We start from the raw sequence: 24,905 nt of genomic DNA, 5'->3' as shown, positions 1-24,905 counted from the left end.
TTAAAAATACTGAAGAAAACCCTCGGTCCATGAAATCCGCTAGACATTGGGTCTAGGTACTCAGAGAACCTTGAGCTACCTGTCGTCGGGCACACAATCACTTCCTTAACTTCCTCTTCAAAAATCCCTCAACCCGTTTAGCAAAAAAAACTAGTACGTGGAAGTAGGGATCGATTCCACAGAGATGAATGCGCAAGTAAACATGTTTAAAGACTTGGGGACTAATTTTGTTTTGGCTGCTGCCACCCAATTTTATGGTTGAGTTTTTTTATTTTTTTTATTTTTTTAATTTTTTTTATCCTAGACTTGGTAATTGAAATATGCTACTCTAACAACTAGATCTAGGCAGAAACTTAAAAACATGCATATAAACCGGAATAAGCGAGACAATTACTAGATCGAAAGAACTATTTCCTAAATTAACCTAAGCGTGGGAAAATAACCGAAGGTGGGGACCATTTTCTGAAAAGGTAGAGTACGGTTGAAAAGCTGCAAAATAACTAACTATAGGACTAACTAATAGCGACATCATCTTCTCCATGGCATGAAACAACCAGTTAAAAACAGAGCGAAAACGTAAATCGAAACGAAGCAGTCGGAATTAAAAGCAACAAAACCGAAGAACAGTTAAAACTAAGGCAGATCTATGGCTACTAGACGAAGCAAAGTAAAAACGATAGCAGAAAATCAAAGATCCATGCACAACTCAGTTCCCCTGTTCAGATCCACACTTCGGATGCTAAATCCAAGCAGCTGGGACAAACTCCGATCAAAATCATCTCCATAACTGCAGATTCGCCGATTCAACACAGATTAACAACAACAACCACAGATCAACTCAGATTTCCCAGATCAAGTACACAAAACATCCAAAGTTGAGAATAACAATCAACCTCCGAAACAAAACCTCAAAACATATAATCAACGTAAATCAACACAAAATCAACACCATCGTGATGTAAAATAAAATTCATAGATAAACGATAAGTAGCAAACGAGCAATCGACTTAAAACGGTGAAGTTCGACGGAAATCAAAACGCAAAAGCTGAAAAGTAAACAATTGTATCTTCTCCCTCCTTGAGGACGGTGTTGCAACAGAATTTCCCGAAGATGAACCTCTAAACTACCCGAGAATCCCCATTTTTCCCAAGTGTGTGAGTGTGTGTGTGAGCTGAGAGCTAAATCATGTATATCTTGTGTGTTGCATGCTCCTCTTTATATAGGCGTGGAAGTGGGTCCAGCAGGGGCTCTTTTGTGTGAATTGTCTTCTTTGCCCTCAACTTTGGACTCCCTTCGTCTAGCCAATTTCTTCCTTGATTCTGCTCACTTTTCGTCTCATTCCTTCGCTGGTCCACTGCCTTCAGTTCTTCCTGGACCTAGCGAATTCCTTCACACACCTGGCTTAAAAATTGTGTTAGACCCAGTAATTGGTGATTTTTCATCACATAACCGATGCATGAAATTAGCCTTATCAGTATACAACGTGGGGATAGTATATTTTAAAGGTCATTACCAGGATATCTATTCGGGCTATGGTGAACCATGCACATCAGAAGACTTTTATACATAAATAAACCAGACGAACGGATCTATTTGACAAATTATGAATTAATTGATTCACATGCTAAATAATTAATTGCATATAAGAACGCAAATAATTCATGCATAAAGAACTAAACTCAAATCATGAAATCTACGGTTTAAAAGTTATAGAACTGATTCTCAAAGGAATCAACGATTGCTTACAATGTATTCACATTAAGTTCTTCATACTCAATCACGAATCTTCTAATCTATTTTCCGAACTCAAGTTATGACCTTTGGGTAGGAAAAGCTGGTCAAAAGCCAAAAGGATTTGACTAGAATCAAGATTGAACTTCATCTTCGAGAAGAGCCTGAAATTTTGACCACCTATAGGAGGCATGAAATTTATGAGGGAATTTTCTATCTGTTTCATTCTAGTCTCTTTTATATAGAGTTTTTATGGCTCAGATAAAGTATCCATGGAGGTTGGACTTGAAGCAAACCTATTAGTTAAATTGAGTATCAACTAATTCAAGCTCAAACAGAATATTATTATCAGTCACTACTAAAAATTAATATTGATTGCCCGTTCAATCCCAAATTATGAGTAATATGGACTTTCCTCTTTAGTTAATTAATACCCTAAAATAGAAACAATATGATTTCTACTTTTTTCACTCTATTATTGTGCTTAAAAACAAATTTTTCATATTTAATGAGACAGAGGTAGTATCTTTTCCAAAAACTTTATTCATGGAATAAATTCTAACTGACCATGTTTCTGGATAATAAAACCTCTTTCTGAACGCCTCTTGTGGATATTATCAAATTAGACTCTCCCACCACACGATTCATTGCAATAATAATATTAGCACCATTGGATACTGATCAATGCTACCTAAGATATCAGGATTCTTGGATTATGAAAAAAGCGCTCCTTTTAATAAGTTAAAGTAATGCATAACTATATCGCATTCCTAATGTTATGTCGAAAATGATTAAAAAATAACAATCAACAAGACCTCGTCTTTCTGTAAATAGCCAAGAATGATATATCTACATTATTAGATTCATTCAGTGTTATACCACATCATTATCGTTAGTTGTTCTAGCGTAAGGAAACTTGTAAACTGACTCTGCTACTTTGCATGATCAGGTAGCAAAAAACTATCTAGATTGTGAAATACTCCCTTCGTCCCACAAAAGATATCACACTTTCCTTTTTAGTTTGTCCCTCAAAAGATGTCACATTTCTATTTTTGGAAAAAGTTCTCTCTCATAAAAATATAAAAATAATATTTTCTCTCTCCATTTAACACACAAAATAAAACCTCCTAAAATCCCGTGCCGCCCCACAAGTGTGACATCTTTTGTGGGATGGAGGGAGTACTGTTTTACTTCTATAAAGAACTGTCTGCGTCACATTATGTGATGACATGTTTGTTTCACGATTAGTCTATATGCTGAAGAATTATACATCCTCCATCTCCTAATAGATGTCACCCAATTTCTTTTTTTGTTTGTTTTACAAAAGATGTCACATTTTCTTTTTGGAAAAATATTTCTCTCACATTAATATAAATATACTACTTCCTCTCTATTTGTAACACAAAACAATACTCCCTCCGTCCCACAAGAATTTGCAGTTTCCAATTTGGAAACTCTTTTCTTTCCAATGTGGTGGGACTCATTCTCTCCACTAACAGTTGTTTAATTACTTTTTCTCTCTACCTCTCTCTTGCTTTACCATTTTTTGCATTAAAACCCGTGTCGAACCCAAAAGTGCATATTCTTTTGGCACTGAGGAGTAGCTCCTAAAATCTCGTGTCATTACCCTCAAATGTGCCATCTATTATAAGACATGGAGAGTACTTATTTGGATCTTATTCATTTAAATCTTTGAGAAAAAGTATAATCCACATTTGGGAGCCACAAATTGATAATTATGAAAATATGGATCACGCGTTGCTCTAGCTGCATCCCACTCAGACCAACTGCCAAAGAATGAATCACATGATGCTCGTGCTCCCCATTGTGAGTGCTCGTGGCTTGCACCACTCAACTGAGATTGTGACCCTGGGTAGACAGACCAACTGGGGGCATCGTACTCTGGACTCAGTGGCTCTGGTTCTGCATACTCAGGCTGCGGCTGCGACAACCTATGCTGTCGTGACTCGTGTATACACCCATGTCCACCTACCCGAACACCCGGCAGTCTATGACGCATTGAAGCTGGTGGGCGTGGCAGCATGACCACATCTCGCCGTTGCGAAGTTGGATACTCCATCACATCAGTATGGTTCGTCGCACGAAGGGCCACAACAGCCATTTCTCGAATCTGCCATAACCAAGGATCAGTGTCATGTTCAGAGGTCAAATGCCATATCCCCTGAATGGTCTCAATCTAGATAATACAGAATCATTACAACTAATCTATACAAACTTAAAACACAATACATTTTTATATACAATAACATACCAACACTTTCATAGATGAGGCTGATTCGTTCATCCCAGCAGTTGACTGTTTCCCAGGTGGAGTTAGGTACGACACTGTGATCCTATTGTACCACGCCATATAGCCTGGATTAATGCGACCATCCATGGTCTCCGTTGCATGGTCAAAAGTTGATTGGAACCTGTCGTGTCTCATATCCCACTCATCAATGAAGAATTTATGTTTCTTTGCCCAATCAGCGCCCTTCATCCCACGACGGTGACTTTTACACAAATGTCCAACATTCTTTAGCATCCTATCACGATATTCAGGAATAGGCTGGTAGCGGTTAAATTGTCGGCAAACTCGTCCAGCCTCGTGTGCCTCGACAAATGACCAACACACCAAGTAAGTGTCGCACAAGAAGGATGCAGTCGAATCAATGCAGTAATCAGGCAAGATACAATCTGCATACGGTGTCCACATAAACTACAAACATATAATATAAAAATCAAATTAGTTTCATAGTATAGTAAATTCATTAACTAAGACAACAAAAATAAATTTCACCTGGCCGGGACGAATCAGTGATAATTGATCACGATAATAAGCAACTGAATATCTGGGAGCATTTCCTATTTCAGTAACTCCATGCCACCTATACATAAAATTAATGTCAAAAGTTACCAAAAAAAATAATTAAGTGAGTTAATGTGAAAAATATATTACTTGGCTCCACACGGGGTATACGGCGTGTGCATAAGCGATATCACAAAGGATGGCCTCAATGTGGGCATTCTTTCCCACACCCATAGCTGCAAAAGAACCAAAAGAACCATAGGTCCACCCAAATCTCTTTTCTGCCTGCCTACAGATGCCTCGTATAAATAATGATACAGAAACGCTAAAGCAACACTACCCCAACTGATAGTAGACACTGCTTTCGGATCTTCAAAGGCATTTAACCACATAAAGGGGACCTTGCACCCTGTGGTGTCCAGTATAATAAGTCCCCCTAACAAGATCAGGGCATGTATGTGTGCCCTTTGGATGTATGCATAAGCATGCAGCTCATTACCCAAAGGTATCGTCACTTGGTGGATTAGAGATGTCATTAACAAACCGTCCTGCTTCGTTTCTGTTTCTACGTCAGGTATCCATCCCAACAGATCTCGACACTTGTTGGACCAATCTTCAAATCCGTTTGGGTCGTCACAGCTAGTGAAAACACGCTCGTCTGCTTTCAAACCCCACAGGCTTTACACATCCTGTAAGGTTACGGTAACTTCTCCAACTGGTAGGTGGAAAGAGTGTGTCTCAGGCCTCCAGCGCTCGATCAAGGCAGTAATAAGCTCGTTGTCCATCCTCATCGGCCTATTACATTCCAACACGCCTTTGAAACCCCATACATCAAGCCAATACTTCACATTTTCATGTATTTCCACTGCCCAGACCTTACTTTCCGTCCGACGAACTCTGAAAACATTTGATGTGCCATTTGCCATCAATGAGGCTGAAATGTGTTCGTTTTGATGAAAGAGTAGTGATGGATCCCCAGGTCCATAACATAACCGTCTTTCGGAACTTGAAGATGTCATCTGCTTCAAAATATTCACCCATTAACAAAACTAACATATTAATCAACAACTTAATATCTACATAGCACTCAAATACCTCAAAAATAATTAAACAAAATGTAGGCGACAAACTAAAATCTTTAGTAAGGAAGAACAATGAGTAACTATAACAAAAATTTGAAAAATATTGTAAAACACAACCAAACATCAATTTTTATCATAAAAACTCAACAATCCTACTTAAATTGCAACTTCAATTGACAAACAATAAGCTATATTCCAATTTGAAAACATAACCAAGATTCAATTTTTATCTTAGTAAAAAGGGGCGCAATCACAAAAACTGAATCACTTACTTCTACCCATTGAATTATATACATGTGAAACACACAAATAGGCAACAAAACAACAAAAATTGACCCTAAATTCATCAATTTCATCATAAACCCTAATTTTGCCAAATTAGGGAAAACCTACACAAATTAAGCAATAAAGGATCATTGTGGCCAAATTGAAGAACAATTACCGGAATATGTTTGTAAACGGTTGAAATTCGCCGGATGAGTCACTCCCTAAGTCGGAAAAGGTTGAAATCGCCACAGCTCCCCACCCTTTCACCTTCTGTTCTGTTCTGCGCGCTGCCTGCTTCGCGACTGATTTAAACCTGACCAAAGACACACAAGAGACATGCGTCACTACACAAAGACGCACAACAATTATGCGTCCCTATAAAAAGCATATTTCTTATGTGTCACTAAGTAAAAACGCACAATAGTCATGCGTTTCATTAGTAAAGACGCATATTGGTGATGCATCACTCCCCTGAGTAGGAATAGATCAATTGTTCTTCATTAAAATGGAATGCAATTAGCATCCTAGAACAAAAGAAGAATTTTCCCCCCACATTCTACTATGTATTTTCATTTACTTTCTTTACAAAGTCAAACAATTTTTTAAAATCCGTATCCATTAAATAGAGTTTGAGATTTCAAGGGAGTATATCTTTTTAAATATTTCATATAAACTAATAGTCATGTTTCAACAATATATCCCGGTTATCACGATTTTACACTTCTACAAAATCATTTTTCATATACATTCTATCTTTTCCATTAAAAATGAAATGTTTTCTAAAATGGAAACAACATTATCTCAACTTTTTTATCTCTCTCACTTTATTCTCTCATCATTAACTCACAAAACAAAACTGTATAAAATCTCGTGCCGAAAAATAAATACTTATGCAAATGGAACTGAGGGAGTAAATTGTATTACTCCATCGGGTCCCCAAAGAGTATGAACTATTTTCTTTTTCGTACATCTTTGAAAAGTTATGAACTTTCTAGTTTTGAAAAATCCAAACAACATATTACCCTTACACATCATTTTAATTACAATTTATACCATTACTATTAACAACTTATACCATTATACTAATGTAGACCCCACTCTCTACTAACATTAATTCCACTACCATTTTTCTCTCGCTTATTTTTTCCTTTATTTATTAAAACTCTTGCCGAATTCATTATTCATACTCTATGAGGATTCTACGAGGATGGAAGATATTAATTACTATCTCCTACAAACTATTGTACTCCATATTAAAGTCAAAGTGGAAAAAAATCAAGATTGCAACAAAAAATCTCGATTGCAACATAAAATCTCGATTCTATTTTGAAATCTTTAATCTTTTTTATGTATTCTATTATTTTGTCTTACTGAATATTTTCTCCAAACTAGTATGGGATGCGCTATATTATAATTTTTTAAATTGCTAACTCTGTCAATTCATTAATACGGTGTATTAATAATATTAACACGGTGTCAATTTATAAAGTGAACAAAATATATTGAAATATCAACAAAATTATGTGTTGACATTTTAATATCATCATGTGTGATTGATGAGTTAGAAGAGTTTGCAACTTAAAAAGTTTGCAATTGATCAACCTCCACTCATATACTATATTTAATTGTTGTAGAATTTAAAAGAAAATGTCCCATTTAGAGTAGCAGCTACGTCGGATCAAACTTGGACAATATCTCATGGATGGAGGAGTAGCTTATTTATATGAAACTAAAAAATCCATGCTTAAAAAAAAGTAAACTATATATAGTCAAAATGACAAAATCCAACTGATCAGAGACACCTCGCTAACTTCAACTTGTAGTGCGACGACGACAATGGAGACGCCGGCGGCGACGAATCCTCCAATATCTCAACAGCCGCATGGAACAAATCCGACAGATAATTCCCCAAATTGTCCGGCGATAACCTAACCAAAACCTCCAGATCCCGCTCCTCGTTCACAATCGCCACGTAGCAGCTCTCGTAGAACCGCCGGTACGCCGGAACAACCTTCCGCGCGATCGACATTTTTATCTCGTCGCGCAGCTTCGGATCCGGCACGCTCCACGCGCTCTGCTTTTTGCACGCCGCTTGGAACGCCGCGTTGAATCTCCTGAAATGCTCCTTGCACGCGGCGGCGGGGGACGATTCCGCCTCCGCAGCCGCCGGCAGCGCCGCCATCACCTTCGCCCACGCGACCGACTCGTAGCTCCCGGCGTAGAGCTTCACCTTCTTCTCTTGATTCGACAGCCATTCCTCGCCGAGGAGTAATCTCAGGGAGGTTGCTCCGACTCTGTCGACGACGAATTGGAGGTTGTTGGCGAGGAAGAGGTAGGAAAGCCCTATGTCTTTGTAGATCTCGGCTTTTTTGTCGAGTTTGCAGAGGAGGACGAGAATGATCCACGCGATTCGACTCGCTACTCCGGAATTGGGGGTAGGGCTCGCGCTGTCGAAGTAGGATTCAGGAAAAGGCGATTGAGCGGCGTAGTCATCGCCGGAGAGAATATCGGAGAGCGTTCCGGCGCGATCCGCTAGCAGAGCGACGTAATCCATCACTTTGTAGGTCAGCGGATGAATTCCACCGCCGGCGGGGGCCGTTTTCGACGCGTTTTTCTGAATCGACGAGACGAACTCGGCGAGAATCGCTTGAGTCGACTCGGTGAGCTTCTGGATTGAGGCGAGCGCCTGCGATTTGATCGGCGAGAGCGTTTCGTACGAAAAAATAGACTCGATTTCCGGCCAGAGATCGGAGATGGTCTCGAACAGGTTGATGAGGAGGACAATCTTCTCCGGCGATGCCTTGGTTTTAGCGAGGAGCTCTGGAAATCGGAGCAGATTCATACCTGCTTCCATGGTTGTATGCGCGATACATGTTTGATTCATTGTGTCTGAGACCGCAAAAACACGGTCACACAGCACTTTCTCGCCTCGGAAGATGGATTTCACCGCGATTTTGGCGGCAAAAATCCATTTGTCGACGTAACGCTGCAGGGATTTATGATCTAATCTCATAATCTGAGACGGATTGTAGGTTCTGATGCCGAGGCGATACACCTCTTCATCAACGATGGATTTCCTGGTGACTCTGTAAATGTTTCCGCACTCCTTGCTATATCCACAAGCAATCATTGTCTGAGCAATCATTTTCAAATCCGTCATGGCTCGGTCGAGCAGCAGGGAATCTGCATCCTCGTTGTCGTCCTCCTCGGAGTTGCTGAAGGAGAGCGACCTCGGGGAGAGGCGGGAGGAGCCGCTGGAGACGGATTGAGGGGTCAAGCAGTCCCTGTTTGCGGATAGGATGTAAAAGAACTCCTTCTCGAGGCGAAGCATGGCCAGTTTGATGAGATTGTTGGCTTCCCCGAGGAGGTGGGAGCAGGGGCGGTGGGCGATGAGGAAATGCATCGCGGTGCGCAGCTGCTCGACGCAGGCGATGAATTCCTGCGCTTGGGGTCGGTTTTGGTGGAAGATGGAGGTGAATTTTTCCCATTTGGCTATTAGGTTTGTGGCGTTTTGGATGGTTTCCTGGGTGGTAGTGAGAGAGAGGTTGTTTGTGAAGTGTGGGATTTCGGAGAGGGAGAGGAGAGCGGCCATAGTTATGATTGCCATTTTGGAGTAAGATTTGATTATATGATTGTTCTGGGATAGGAAGTGGTTAATATAGAAGTGGCAGAAGAAAGGGAAGGGGGTTGTGGTTGTGGTTGTAGAAGTTTCTTCTATTAGGTGGAGTGGACATTTGACTGACTGAGTTGGATGCTGGAATTTGGAAGTTAGTAGTCTCCAGTTTTTTTATGCACTTCAAAAGTTTTTCTGATTTTGCGGGCTCAAGATATGTGGTCGCGACGTTACGTTCAAAAAATAAATTGGTTATGTTAGTCTAGTTAAAATTATTTTGTATTTTTAATTTTATAATATTTGTTAGGTTTGTGATTTTTTCAAAAGTCCAATTTGTGACAACATATATTGGCGCACCTTTCAACATTACACTCCCTCTGTACTATATAAATAAGTTATATATCCGTCATATCTAGTTACAAGTTACAACAATATTTTTCATCCATTTTTACTTTATTATTATGTATGAACCTCATCACTCCTTACACAATTTAAACTATTATATTTCTTTTGTCTAACTTTACTAATTATACATTAAAATTTGTATCAATCTTATATGACATATTTCCATTGGAGGGTATATTATATCTGATGATTAACATATCATCTTCATTTCTATAACTATTTTAAATCTAGACAAATCTTAATGTTGTATATGTGAGAATTTCACTATTATTGAACATATCTTTATTTATTTAACTTGGATGATCAATTCTATCTATCACTGAAGTCAACCCTAATTAAGTTGGGAGATGACCAAGCTTATTTATTTTTCTAACACAGCCTATCGCGAAATCTATTTGAACTTAGGAATTTTAATAGGATTATTTTATGATCAGGTTTCAGTTTTATAATTCGCAAATCCTCTAATGTCAACCAATCCAAATACAATCGACTAAACAAATTCTTCCCGGAAGTTTCTTCCACATTCCACATTTCACGAAATTTCTAAGCATACATGCATGCGTTGAAATGCACTAATGCAGTCTACCCACAGTGTATCTATATGTGATTCTACATGAGAACTAGTGTGGAAGTCTTGATAAATTTTGTAGAAATATGTGACTGGAATATTTTCTTTTCCATATATACGTAGTATGATGATGCCATAACTCTTAATCTCTTATAACTTGGAATGATAACATGATATGGTAGTGATCAATGCATAATAAAAAAAATAATTAGAGATCGATCAAATCTCAACTATTAAATCAAAAAGTGGAATACAGGACCGAATGAATTTTGAACACATGGACATCGTTTTAAGAGTGTTTCGGTTCACTCCAACAGTGTTTTAGTTCATTTTAAATAAATTGTATTGAGTGCTATGAATTAAAAAGCCTTGATAATGAATTATGTGTTTTCAAATACAATAATTTTAAAGTTCAATCTCATTCTTCTCTTTTTTGATTGTTGTTGAGATTTGATCTCTAGTTATGCACAAAAAAGATAGTGTGATGTGAATCCTAATGTCTTAAAGAAGAATCAAAGAACCAGATTTGAATAAATCATCTCAAAAAGAAGGAGAAGATGATGTGCATCCGGGAAGCGCCAAACTAATAGAAAGAGTGAAGGCATACAATGAGCCAAACCGAAGCTAGGGTATGATTCAAACCATTTGTTGCCTGTCAAGACGATGTCCAAATTCTCTTATCTTACCATCATTATCTTCGTTCGAAAGAGCTTCACGTGGGTACTTTGTATGCTTCAATCGGAGCCGGATGAAGAAGTTACGGTCGTTTTGTTAGAGTTTGTATACTAGAAATCATCTTTCGAGTGATTGAATACTGTTAAAACTTTTATTTTATTTTCCAAATGAATAAACAGATTATTTTTGTCATAATGTTGTTATGTTTTACATTTAATGGATGTTTATTACATGTTTAAATGTATAAGTAACTTAACAAAGTCTAAGTCTTTGTTTTAGTAGACCGGTTGTGGGCGTCGTTCACTTTAAGGTAACACGGTCAGTTCTAAACAAAGAAAAAGAAGAATTTCACAACCTAGATAGGCTTAGACTACCTATCGTGAAAGTTTGCAATGCCTGTCCGATTATTTCCAAGCCTTACTGAAATAAGAAGATGTTGGTATGGTATAGCACTGAATGGATCTAACAGCGAGACAGTCTTTATGCTATCTACTGAAAGACGAGGTCTTGTAAATTATCATTTCTTAAGTACGTTAGCATTGAACATACGGTATTGATTATGCACTACTTTGACTTACCAAATGGTGCGGGTTTTTCGCAACCCAATAAGCCTGGTATATTGGGTAGTGGTGATTAATATCTAGCGGTGCTAGGATTGCTATTATGTTGAATCGTGCGCGAGGTGAGTCTCGTTTGATAACATCCTAAAGAGAAGCTTGAAATAAGGTTTTATTATTCGGAATCTAGCTAGTTGGAGTTTAATTACTCTATGAATAATAAATAATATTTTTTTTGCTGAGTCCTCTCTTGGAATAAATAAGATATTAATTAATTAAGTCCATAGCAGACGATAATTAATTAATAGATGTTTCTATCTTAAGCGCGGGAAATAAATATCAAGCAATGGAAATCCGGAGTACTTATAATTTCGGATTTGGATGTGAAGTGCAATATTACTTCTGTAGTGATTGCTTGTAATATTCCAATTATAAGCTTATATTAAATTGGGTTTAATTTAATTCGTAAAAAGCTAATTGGAGGAGCCCATATCCAAAGTCTTCCATAGATCCCTGTCTGGGGCCCAATATGTGACTTATTATAAATAGGAGAATAAAGGAGACAGAAAAGACACGTGTTTTTCACTCAAAATTTTCGTCCCCCTCTCTACATAGAAGAGGGACGATTTTCTCTCCTCCGAGGGAAAGGATTTTCGTCTTCTTTATTTAAGTCCTAGTACACTGGTGAGATCAGCCCACCCTGATATCAGTTTACAGTCCGGGAACCAAATAGAAGATCCGTGGTTTTGTACTAAAGATCTTCACGTGGAGAAGGCGCTAGCTATCTTCGATTCTTTAGAGAATCATCAAGGTATAATGGCTAAACCGTAGAAAAGCATGTTTTAGGTTTCAATTAATTTAAAGCATGTTTTATTTGAGTTATAAGCATGATACATGTGATAATTGCGCGAATAGAATTTGTCTAAATAATCTGCGAAATAGATTAGAATTATTATGTAATTGATTTATGTGAGCGCTTCCGCTGCCAGCCCCTACACGTTTGACGAAGGCTGCATGGAGCAGTGCAAACCGAGCGACGCGCTGGGTTCGCAAGGTGGCGACCTCCCAGATGCCTACAGAATTTTGACAGAGTCTCTTCCCATTTTGGGTGAGATGAATGTTTGGGATTCAAGACACATATGTTTGCCCCGAACTTGCTCTTGCAAATATTTCAATAACCCAACAAGAAATGAAACAATAAAAATGGTGGAAAAGGAAGAAGAAGAAGAATGTGTTTTTTTTTTGTCAAAGACACTCAGTATAGGCAGGGGGTTTAGGTAGACCCTCAACCCACGAAGAAGATGAAGGTGTTATGATTTAGATGGATGCTTTGAACCTATGAACCTTCTACAAAAAAAATGAAGACAACCCAAGCCAACTTTCACCAAAGCAAGAATTAATGGCTCCACAAAACTAGCAACACAAGAACTACTAAAGTATACCTTAACATTCAACCTAAGCCCGACAATAGATTAGAATGCAATCAGAAGGAATTTTGATAAATCTTCAAAGATGAAGATAAGTGCTCTCAAATGGAGTCTTTGTTCTTACAAAATTATTCAACGCTGCCCAAGAATAAACCCTTGTGTTGTATTTATTAGGGTGGAAAAATAGTTCCAAAAAGCTAAAAACACACGTCAAATCATGCCTCCGGACAAATCTGGTGGGTCACTAGGTTGGTAAGGGCGTGAAGCTGGTGACTCGCTGGTGAACTGCTTAAAAAATCCCGTAGGCATCTGGCAGGTCACCAGGTTCGCATTCCTAGCGAACCCAACGATTCGCTAGCTTTACACTGCTCCACGCAGCCTTCGTCAAACGGCCATAATTAACTTCTCAATCCGGGCTCCGATTGAAGCATACAAAGTATCCACACGAAGCTCTTTCTTAGACGAAGGTAATAGTCAAAAGATAAGAGAACTTGAACATCGTCTTGACAGGCAACGAATGGTTTGAATTAGATCCCAACTCTGATTTGGATCGTTGTATGTCTTCACTCCTTCTATTAGTTTGGCGCTTCGCGAATTCACATCATAGTGCCTCTATAATGCTAGTCTATAATCATATATACAAGTATATATGTTTAATGTACTCCTCTGTTCGCTATTAAGAGTCTAATTTGAGTTTAGCACAAGTTTTTAAGAAAATAAAGAAAGTCGGTGGAAAAAGATAGTGAAATGTGAGACCTATTTTTATATACTACTCATTCGTCCCACAAGAATATGCATTTTCCAATTTCTCTCTATTGAGGTGGGACCCATTCTCCACTATACTTTAATTACTTTTTCTTTCTATTTCTCTCTTACTTTTTCAATTCTCCGTTAAAATCCGTACCCAACCCAAAGTGCATATTCTTATGGGACGGAGAGAGTACTAGGTTTTTAATAAAAGTGAGTGAAATAGTGGAATATGATGTCTACCTAGCAACTATATAGTAAAAGTGATCTGAGACTCCTAATCATGGACTAACTAAAATTGTAAACCGAAGCTCCTAATGGCTTACAGAGTGAGTACTCCCTCTGTACGCTCATAGTTGAGTTATTTTTCCATTTTGGGAAGTTTTCTCATAGTTGAGTCATTTCTATATATAGTACTCCCTCTGTAACACCCCACTTTTTCGAACCCTAATTTTCGAGTCATAAAATTTTTGCATTAAATGCTTTTAATGCTATGAAGTATGTGGATTAATTGATGAGTGAATTAATTGCATGATTTCGTTGTGACCTAACTGCGATTTGGAGTTGAGATTTATTTGAATAGTTAAATATGTTGAGTATATGACGTGTCTGTTGAACAGTCAAAGATGTGGAAAATACGACGTGGCCGTTGAAAGGTCAATGTGTTGAGAATATGAGGTGAAATTAAAAATGGTTGATTTTGTGAAATGATTGTGTGAATATTTGGATGCGGGGTAAAATATATATTGTGGCGAATTATTTCCTAAGGGGTGAGTGAGACTAAATAGGATTTTCATAAATATCCTACACATTTATTTGGAATTTTCGACCCCCATGATTTATTGGAGAGGAAACCTATTTTCTTGGATATAATTATTTGCTTGGGATAATTATCCAAATTAAATTCAAAGTCCAATTATTTCTTATTTTCTCCATGAGAAAATCGATCCCTATGTTTATTCCAAGGAGATTTTCGAAAATCTCCTATTTATGGGAGAAGGGATTATTTTATTATATTATTTGATCCCTTATTTATTTTCTTCCATGAATAAACTTAAATATTCTAACATATCTTACCGTATCTAAAAAGATCTTGTCATATCCTATTTTAATTAAGATTTAAAATTGATTCATTGTGGAGGAAACATAATTCACGCCATTTCCCTATTTCTCTTGGGGGAAATTATTATTTTTATTCTGCTCCGTATATTTTATTCTACTCCGTAAAATACCAAATAAAATCATAGGCTAATTAAATAGCCTAGATTTCGAAATTCTCCTTATTCCTCCTCAAAAATCACGCCATCTACTCTCCAAATCTTCTCAAATCTTTAATTTATTTAATTAAAGATATTATATTTTGCACTCTATAAATAAGGGAGAAACCCTAAACCTATTTCTCAAAATCACGTCTCCCTCTCTCTCTCAATTCACGCCACTTTCTCTCCCACTCCTTCCCAAATTTTCTTCTACTTTTCTCCAAAATTTCTTCATCTTTTGAGAAGAATTCAAGTTGAAGCCTCAAGAATTATTGAAGAATCAAGATTCTACTTTGTTTCTACCGTTCGTTCTATCGAGAAAAGGTATTTTTATATTAATATTTTCTCATCTAACCGATAAATCGATGTTCTTGGACCCTCATGCATATAGATTGAGCGAAAAGGGGAAACAATTGATGAATATGAAGTGATGTGTGTGTGCGTGTGCATCGGTATCCGTGTGTGTGTGTGTGTGTTCGTGTGTGTGCGTGTGAGATGTGTTGAAGAACACTCATGCGTGACATGTTTTGATGATAGATCTGGAGTTGTGATGCGAATAAAATTGATTTGATGAGCATGTCTTGATTTTGAATGATAATATAAAACGAATTGATGGGAAAAAGGGAAACGTTGGGAACATGCATGATTTTTGAGTCAGATGATTGAGACTTACTTGTGATACGCATAAATTAAAGGTGATAACTCGCGCTCTCGACGTGATAGCAAGAGGAAGAGCGTACTTGTGATCTAAGGAGTCGAGGTGGGCTTTATTCACTAAACTCTTTTATTACCAAAGTAATGTTTGGTGTTATAAGGGTGGTTTAAAACGTTATGTCATGCCTATGATTGTTTTGATGATATTGTGTGTCTGATGCCTAGTTTGTGAGTCCGCTCCATTAGGCTATAGGGCTATATAAACGAATTCGGGTCTGAGTAGGGCCGCAAACCCTATCAGGCTAGTGTACACAGTTGGGATCGGGAGCCGTCCTTGCTAGTCGACCGGTTTCGTGGGCGAATAGTGTGGCCACACTTTCGTTGCACTATGGAATTGTTGATTGTTGAGAAAATGGGAGGAATTGTTTGACTGGCCAGTCTATGAAATTATTTTGTGATACTCGATGATATTCTTTTATAAATGCAAACTCGAGTTCACTATGGTAAGGGTGGCATATCTATTTAAAATGTTTTGGCATGAGTCCACTGAGTATGTTAAAGTACTCAGCTCTGCATGTATTTTCCCTATGTGCAGGTTGAGCGGCGACGAGCGGTTGACGGTGTTGAGCAAGTTAATTGAATAACATGATCATTTGAAACTCCGAGTGTAGTTGTGTCTTCATACATAGCTTCACCTTCTCTCTTGAATGCTTCCGCTGAACCATGAAACTTATCATCGTTTGTTTGAGTTTGAACTTATTCCTTTTGGTTTAGAATATTGAGACATAATGCGTTTTTGGATTATATTAAACCCTTGTCTTTTAAGCATAATTTATGATATTTATTCATGATTGATTTTTCTTACTTAAGCCGTCGTCTTATTGCTTTGAATAGTTCATTAATTACTTTGGTCAAATCCCTTTAAATGAAACCCTAGCCTATGTTCTTGTTGCTTTTAAGTCCGTCTAGGTAGCGATCGCCGTATTTATTATACCCTAGAAGGGCGGGTCGTTACACCCTCTGTCCCACCATAACAAGATTTAAGAAGTTGATATTTAAAAAGTTAAAGTGGAGAGAACAAAGTATGAGAGAGGAAAAGTAGAGAAGTGAGAAGAATAAAGTATGTGGAAAATAAAGTAAGAGATGATTTTTTACTTAAAATAGAAATGACTCAATTATGGTGGGACATCCCGAATAGGAATGTGACTCACTTATGGTGGGACATAGGGAGTAATAAGTTAACATATTTCTTTTCACCTCTTTTACTCTCTCTTACTTTATTCTCTTTTCATCTCTCTGTCTTTTTCATTTCTTACTTTATTTTTCCTTACTTAGCTCATTTAACGCAATTTTTCTTAACTTGCGTGCCAAAAAGAAACGCCTCAACTACCACAAAACGGATGGAGTATGTTTTATGATCACTAAGTTAAGGAAATGATTCAAGTTCCATTTTCTTCGGCAGTTGGAAGTCTTATTGTCCTTGGCATAGTAGGTAGTACCAGTCTAGCATTGACCAAGATCATTGGATAGTGGTAAAGATTATTCTATAAATTATAGAAGGACTAAAAGGCGTGGTTTAATTTACAAGGGGTACTTGTTGTGTTTTGTGGATCATACCAATTCAAACTTTAAGACTAGCCGGTACTTGAGATAATCGAACTCAGGCTATGTGTTCACTAGGAGATGGAGCTAAGACATGGAGGAGCGTAAAGCAAAAAATGCATCCCGAACTGCACCCCGAAAGCAAAATATATGGTTTCTTCTAAAACTGCTAAATCTATATTCATAAAAAGCATACCAAAAAATTTTGAATATTATTCTGCGTATTTCTAAAAGTATTATTTCCTCAGTCTCATAATAGATATCACACGTTTTTTTTTACAAAAAAAATTTCTCCCTCACATCAATATATAAAAATATATATTCTCTCACCCCTTAACACACAAAACATCTTTTATAATCTCGTGTCATCATCCAAGTGTGACATCTATTATGGGATAAAAGGAGTACAATGGCTACTCTAGTGAAATGACTTACTCAGGGGAACCACGAGCCTTTAAGGCTAATGAGCACATAGTGTGAAATTATCATATCAATAAGGGATTTAGCTCTAAAGTGAGACATTAAGGTTATCTAGATAGCACTAGAGAACAATCTAACTATTTTTTCACAAAGTGCTACCCAACAACACGTTAGATAGCACTAGAGAACAACCTAACTATTTTTTCACAAAGTGCTACATGACAAGACGTTTAAACGTCATATGGGAGGATTGGTAGTTCGATGGATCAAAGGACTAGACCTGTTTTTAGTGTAAGTGGCACATTTTGATAGTAAAATACTCTCTCCGTCCCCTATTAGGAGTCACTCTTTGATCGGGCATGAGTTTTAAGAAATGTAAAGAAAAGTTGGTTGAAAAAGTTAGTGGAATGTGGAACCCATTTTTTTATATTGGTTTTATAATAAAATGTGAGTGAATTGAGTTAGTGGAATGTGGGACCTACTTACTATTTATGGTAAAAATGAAGTGTGACTCTTAATTAGGGACGAACCGAAATGAAAAAGTGTGACTCTTAATAGGGGACGGAGGGAGTATGTTTTTAGTGTAAGCGGCACATTTGATAGTAAAGTATACTCGAAAGCATGTTTTGTGTGTAAGTGAGATATTATTAGGGTTTATATATTATAAATGATTCAAGCAGCTAGGATACGGAAAACTCAACATCCACTTTAACCCGTTGCGAGAAGAAGTTATTATATTACATTATATTTGCTTATTCATTACTATGGTCAAACATTTATGGCTAAAAGCAAACAAGTTTTAGTCTTATACATTATACATTATACATTGGGTATTAGGATATGGGTTTGTGTTAAAAATGACAACTCCTGTTAAAGTGACACTGTGACACCACTTATACAGCAATATTGTAAATGCTACATAACAATATTATAAACGCTACACAGCAATCTATAGATTGCTTTACTGCGTGTTGAATATTGCTGGCCAAGAAAAATTACTGTATAGTGTACAAAATATTGCTGGCAGTCTTTTTCAGATTTTTTTTTGCCACGTGGCAGCTTATTATTCATCCACGTGTACAAATGATTGGCTATAAATGATGGTATGATGTTATTTTAAGAGGTGGGGGCACCCTAACCCTCCCCTTAGGATATGTTCTTATAGTAGGTGACTCAATAAATTCCTCGTATTTTGAAGTCAAACGAGTCGTCAATATTATTATCCATAGTGATCTAAATCTACTAAAATTGAATTAAACTAATGCGCAATTAATTTGTAATCATCCAATGAGTATGGCCGGTTCAACTTTCACGAATCTCTAATTTGTTTAATCACAAATAAAATTTTCGAAAGCCTTAGTTCTTTCAAAGAGATTTTGAAACCTCCTAATATCATATGTTAAATCATACTGTATTGCTCATAAACTAAACGTATATAATACGCATATGTGGATATACCATGCGGATTCGATTAACTGATCAATATAAATACTGAAATACATACATCAGGAAGTATAATCTAATTAACGATATAATCTGTGACTAATAGAAATCAATATATTGTGAAAACAACCGCTTAACGACTAACTTGGTTTGCGCAATAAACTAATACACTCATATATAGACTGATTCTCTTGACTTATAAATATTACATTATTTTCCACTAAAATAGTTGTTTATTTATTAGTCAATAAAACCTGCGTGTCCTATATTTTCCACATATATTAAATCATTATTAATATAATTTATTACGTTAAGCATCTTTGACATTATTTCATGCACACATGTCATGCTTATAGTATACTTAAATTAATTTTTTAAAACTCTTTCCTATTTCAATCATGTTGATACATCAATGTGCATATATCTGACACACACATATATATAGATATTGATTTGGAATTCTGGATATATTGACCAAATAAGTACAAAACATACGAGTGGTATTTTATCAAGGGTAGGCTTAGGCTATATAATTTTCAGATCAAAGTTTGTCCATTTTTTAAGAAATAGTAGATCATACTTTACTTTATTGACAGAATGATATATTTAGGTTTATTTTCAAATTTTGATTGAGCTCACTTTTCCACTACTGGATGTTAGCGTTAATTGGCACCATAAAATTTGGTCGAATTAAGCTAAACTACATCGTATCTGGTCACAAGAAAATAATAAAAACTCTACACATCATTAATTCTATTCGAGTGTGATTAATTCCATGCAATTTCTCGATTCTAGACCAAAAAATTCAATCCCATTATGATTGGAAAACTATATCAATGTATAAGCTAAGTATTGTTTTTTAAATATAAAAGGACAATTATTAACCATTTAATGTCAAATACTAAAATCTATTAGAGACATATATAGCCAACGGTTCATCTTAATATCATTAATTCTTTTATCATATATTCGGATTTAGTGATTTTAAATTTTAATATCGACCACGACCATTTTTATCTTCATATATGTCCGGTATTCATAAAAATTAGTTATAAAATCTTAAATGAGTTAGTACGGTTGCGCACATCTCTTTCTCACCCTTTTGAGTAGTGATTAATTGGTCTTCATCTTTATATAATCTTGCTAACCCCATCTCCTTCAATATAATCGATTTCCAGTGAGATTTTGGATAAACCTAATTTATCTTCTCTGCTTAACCAATTGATTGATATTCGTAGTTGGTATATATCTTTCACAAGCCCTTCTTAGTACTCGTATTTATGTATTTCATATTTGCTTCCTTTTTTTTTTATAAGCTGAAATGTTTAAGCCAAAACAGTACATTAGAAAAGTCCCGCAACAAACTACACTAAAAAAAAAACAAGCAAAAATAGAAGCTAATTAAACACCACATAAGGATAAACCCTACCTCTCAAAGAGGTCCCTGTGAATCAAACAAAACACGAAGCACACCCAAATGAGATGAAAGAGCACGTACAGGATCACAACACTAAGTCAAGCCCAAAAAAGCAAGCAAACATCCAAAGAAAACTCATCCCATTGCAGCAAAACAAAACTAAGGCCGGGGAGCAAGAAAAGAGCAATACAAAAAGACCTCAGTCGGACATAATAACTTAATCACTAATTCAATAATGCAGCTTATGTGGTCACAATGAATTTGAAATTTCATATTTGTTTTCTTTGTTTGATTCATATCATTCTTCTCAAATTATTTTGATATTGATAAAAACTAAAAAGACAGATATAATAAGCGATAGATAAAAGTATTTGATTCGTATATGTTTGTAATATATTAATTGCACTTATATCATTTTGTTATTCTTGTCAAATTGTCAATTCATTTGACCGATGAGTTGTAAATCTTAAAGAAAAAAAAAACAATATTCAAGCTTAATTTAGTAGTATTTGATAAATGAATCAACGTAAGCAGAGCATTAAACTATTGAATTTGATTTAAATATCGAACGTTTCAATTATAGCAGTATTACTTAGTGGCTTGTAACTAGACATTTGTGAGGTGATCAATTACTTATAACACATGGATTTGACTCAAAAAACGGCTGACTTTACAAAGGAGAGGTTTCTTGTGTTTCATAAAATACAGATATTTATACACATATGGAGATTTTGATTCGTAAACATTGATTAAAAGTCTACGAACATTGAAAGTTTATCCTGAATCAAAAACTAATTTCGAATTACTCTTGATCATTAGAAAAATATAAAAATATAAGATCAATATCTTTTTATGCTAGAAAATTTGCTATTGATATGGCAAAAAGAAATTATTTTGATAACCAAACTCGTTTTATGTATACTATTACACTCTTTAGTTGATAGCTACCATAAGAAAAATAATTCCAATCAATATAAATAGAAATTAAGATTATGTCACGACCACAACTCCCTAGTGCTAGTGAGCGCAGTTATTTCGCGATTAAACAATTCTCAACAATCATAGGACAACATAAGAAGGGTGGAACCACTTAAAGCAATAGTCTCGAAGGCATATGGCTACATAGTCAGAACGAGTTCAGAGTATCCAGTTCATAACTTTCTAGCACATAACTCTAGATTGCAGCGGAAGAGTCCAAGACAAAATAGCACGTATGAAGACATGCTAATTTGGGTTACCTAACTACTTATTTAAAAGTCTTGTCCCAACACCTTCGCCTCCTCGTACACGTTCAACCTGCACATTAGAAAAGAAACATGCAGGGTTGAGTATTTGATATACTCAGTGGGCACATTGCCGAAACATAATTTTCGTAAAAGTTTTGTCAGCCAATTGAGTGATCACGGGGTTTTAACTTAAAAGTCCCGAGTCACTAAAAGTATTTTTGTTCGTAAAATTGATTGCACAATCACATAACATATATACCATATCTGAAACGTAGGTGAACCGGGAATGTGGCCACATTCCACGACGGTCACTGGATCGGCCAACTTAAAAGCTAGCTCACGATCCCCATATGTGTACACTAGTCCGAGTAGGCTTTACTTCCCCACTGGGACCCGAATTCGATTTAACATAATTGGCATAGCCAAGCAGATAGGTAATCCATAAAACATAAAATGGCATGACAAAACATAAATAGCATAATTTTCACATAATCATGCTTGAAGGCAAGTTCACATTTTAAAAGAAATGCCCACCTCAAAAGCTTAATTCCGTAGTCGAAAATTCCTTGACTTGATCTTAAACGATGTGTGAGGACGTCCCTTTAGAAATAAGGTAATACTTTAATTAGACTTTAAGACGTCAAATAACTTAAACATGAATGCATCCTAAGTGCGTGGTCATTTTATTCTTCTTCTTAGTCTTCTAGAAAAGTTCTAGAAATCTTGAAACATTAATTAAATCGGGAGATTTAATTTATTAGAGAAGCTTAAGACATTATTCATTTAACCTTGAGACTATTACTTTCCATGTATCTCGTTCGAAATTAAATTATCATCTCGGGATTTAATTAGCGAACCTTCACATAAAAATTTGATCGAGCAACTTAGGAGGGCTCGTGATTTAATTAGGCACAACAAGCCCAACTCCTACTTTATTTTAATTAGTGGCCCAAGCTCCATAATAATTCTATTAACAGGCAACCCACTTCTCTATTTAATTTCTTGGTCCATACTTTTAATTAAAGAGGCCCATCAAAACAAAGTAGAATTGGCCCAACACTAATACTCCTAACTCCATCGGTCCTTCTCTCAATTCCCAACTCACACAAAATCCCCAAATTGAAGAAATAAATCCCTAGATCGTCTCTCTCTCATTCTCGGTTCTAGGCGTCAGATCGGAGATCCGATGTCGCAGCGTATCTCCTCGCCGTCCTCGACGAGAGCTGCAGGCGCGCCACCGTCTCGTCGCCGGCGCCGGCATCTCTCTCGTCCACGCTAGCCTTGGCAGCCGGCATCCAGCGGCTGTCCCGCCGTCGCAGTCCAGCCGAGCAGCGGTGCTCCTCCAGGAGACTCGTCGTCGCGGTTGCTGCTGTGACCGCACCGCCTGTCGCCGTTTACTACTCCTCCGATGAGAAACTCGAGTCCGTCGATGTATAGAGATGAGTTCTCCTAACTTCCTTCTCGCATTTTCGCTAGAAAAAGTTGCTCTCTACAACTTGATTTTATTGAAGAACATGAGTCTTATCCGTGTGTGGATTTTTGGTGATTTATGGATCAATTCCTTTAATTGGATGTTTTCAATCAAAAGCTACTGTGATTTGTGAACTATTTGAAGTTCTAAACATGAAAGGATATAAGAACTGAAGTTGTTGAGCTATGGCTACAACTACTGATCTTATCATTAGATTACTGGGCATTTTGTTTGGAAAGAAAATTATTAGACTTAAAGGTGCTATTGTTCTATCAATTTATTTCTAGTATGCTGTGTACATGAAGTGTTGATTTTCTAAACATGTTTGATAAGAAATTGTGGTGAAAGGGTTTACCTTGATGCTTCCTCTGTTGTTAAAAGAAAAATCACAGCAACTTCTCCACCAAGCTTCCCCCTCTCACTTAGTTTCTCATTGGGATTAATTGGAAGTGGTGAAGGAAAAAGTGTGAAACTGAAAAGAGATATATGTGTTCATATATATTGGAATCTGGTTGAGGATGTGGTTAAAACTGAAAACCTGCAGCCTCTTGTCTTTTGTTGAGGACTTGATGGCTGTTGTTTGCAGTACATGGTGTGTACTCGTGGTATTAAAAGAGGCTGATCTCCTCCTTTGTTTTTCTCACTGCAGCAAGATCTCTTTGATGATCTCCATCCTACTTTTGTTTAATTTGTTTTGTTTTTATTCTGGAGTACAAGCACTCTTGCATTTATACACTTTGTCTGATTATTGCAGGTCATAAGAGAGAGAGACGGCTCATGGGAAGAGAGTGTAGGGGCTGACTTGCCCTTTTAGGGAGGCCCTAGCTGCATTATAGCTAAAACAAGTTTGTTCCCTTTCTCTTACAGGAAGTTTCCTTTATTTCTCTTGTACATATGCATTAAATATCTTGTTTGCACACTGCAGGCCTTGGAAAAAGGATTGGTCCGCTTCTTCAAAACATCAGGCCAAAGACTCTTGGGCTCGAAAGAGAGGCCCAACGTTCACATATTTGTATTCTTAAATTCTCTCTCATCAACTTGTATGTAATTTATTTTGTAATTAGAGAGTAGCTTGATATGTATTTGAACATTCTAAATCAGAAATGTAACTCCATATTATTTATTGATGTTTATTGGATTTACTACATGTATGCATAATTGTTTCAGTCCGATCGACACCTTTCAATTTAGCAACTAAGCAAAGTCATCGACTAATATTTCTGATTCGAAAGTAATTAGAATAAACGAACGTTTCTCTGGTTCGACATTAAACGTTAAGAAAAGGATAATAGAAGAGCGGGTATTACATTCTACCCTCCTTAGCAAAAATTTCGTCCCGAAATTTGCTTGTCACTCAAATAGTTCTGTGTGCTTTTCCTTAATCTTGTCTTCCTATTTCCACGTAGCTTCTTCGTGGCCGTGATACTTCCACTGAACTTTCGTCATTATAATAGATTTATTCCTCAACTCTTTCTTTCCGACCCAAGATTGCTTCAGGCTTTTCTTCATGGCTTAAACCTGGTTCCAACAC

At 36.7% G+C, this 24,905-nt stretch overlaps 1 protein-coding gene and 1 long non-coding RNA gene across 2 annotated transcripts; one reads left to right on the top strand and one right to left on the bottom strand.

Annotated features, from left to right (window-relative positions):
• Window positions 1–7,521: 7,521 nt before the first annotated feature.
• Window positions 7,522–9,887, bottom strand: LOC125187253 (exocyst complex component EXO70H1-like). The gene has a single exon (XM_048083808.1). It carries the CDS (start codon window positions 9,495–9,497, stop codon window positions 7,683–7,685), a length of 1,815 nt encoding a protein of 604 aa, XP_047939765.1. The 5' UTR covers window positions 9,498–9,887; the 3' UTR covers window positions 7,522–7,682.
• A 13,123-nt stretch (window positions 9,888–23,010) lies between these two features.
• On the top strand, window positions 23,011–24,501 carry LOC125190761. Its single transcript, XR_007170956.1, has 2 exons — window positions 23,011–24,219; window positions 24,300–24,501. It is a non-coding gene; the product is annotated as an uncharacterized LOC125190761 (long non-coding RNA).
• Window positions 24,502–24,905: the final 404 nt, after the last annotated feature.

This window comes from Salvia hispanica, chromosome 5, assembly GCF_023119035.1.
Source record: "Salvia hispanica cultivar TCC Black 2014 chromosome 5, UniMelb_Shisp_WGS_1.0, whole genome shotgun sequence".
Taxonomy (NCBI): domain Eukaryota; kingdom Viridiplantae; phylum Streptophyta; class Magnoliopsida; order Lamiales; family Lamiaceae; genus Salvia; species Salvia hispanica.
This window is presented reverse-complemented; position numbering and strand designations above follow the sequence as displayed.

Coding starts and splice junctions, on each gene's coding strand:
- LOC125187253 (XM_048083808.1), bottom strand. CDS start 9,497: ATGGCAATCATAACTATGGCCGCTCTCCTCTCCCTCTCCGAAATCCCA.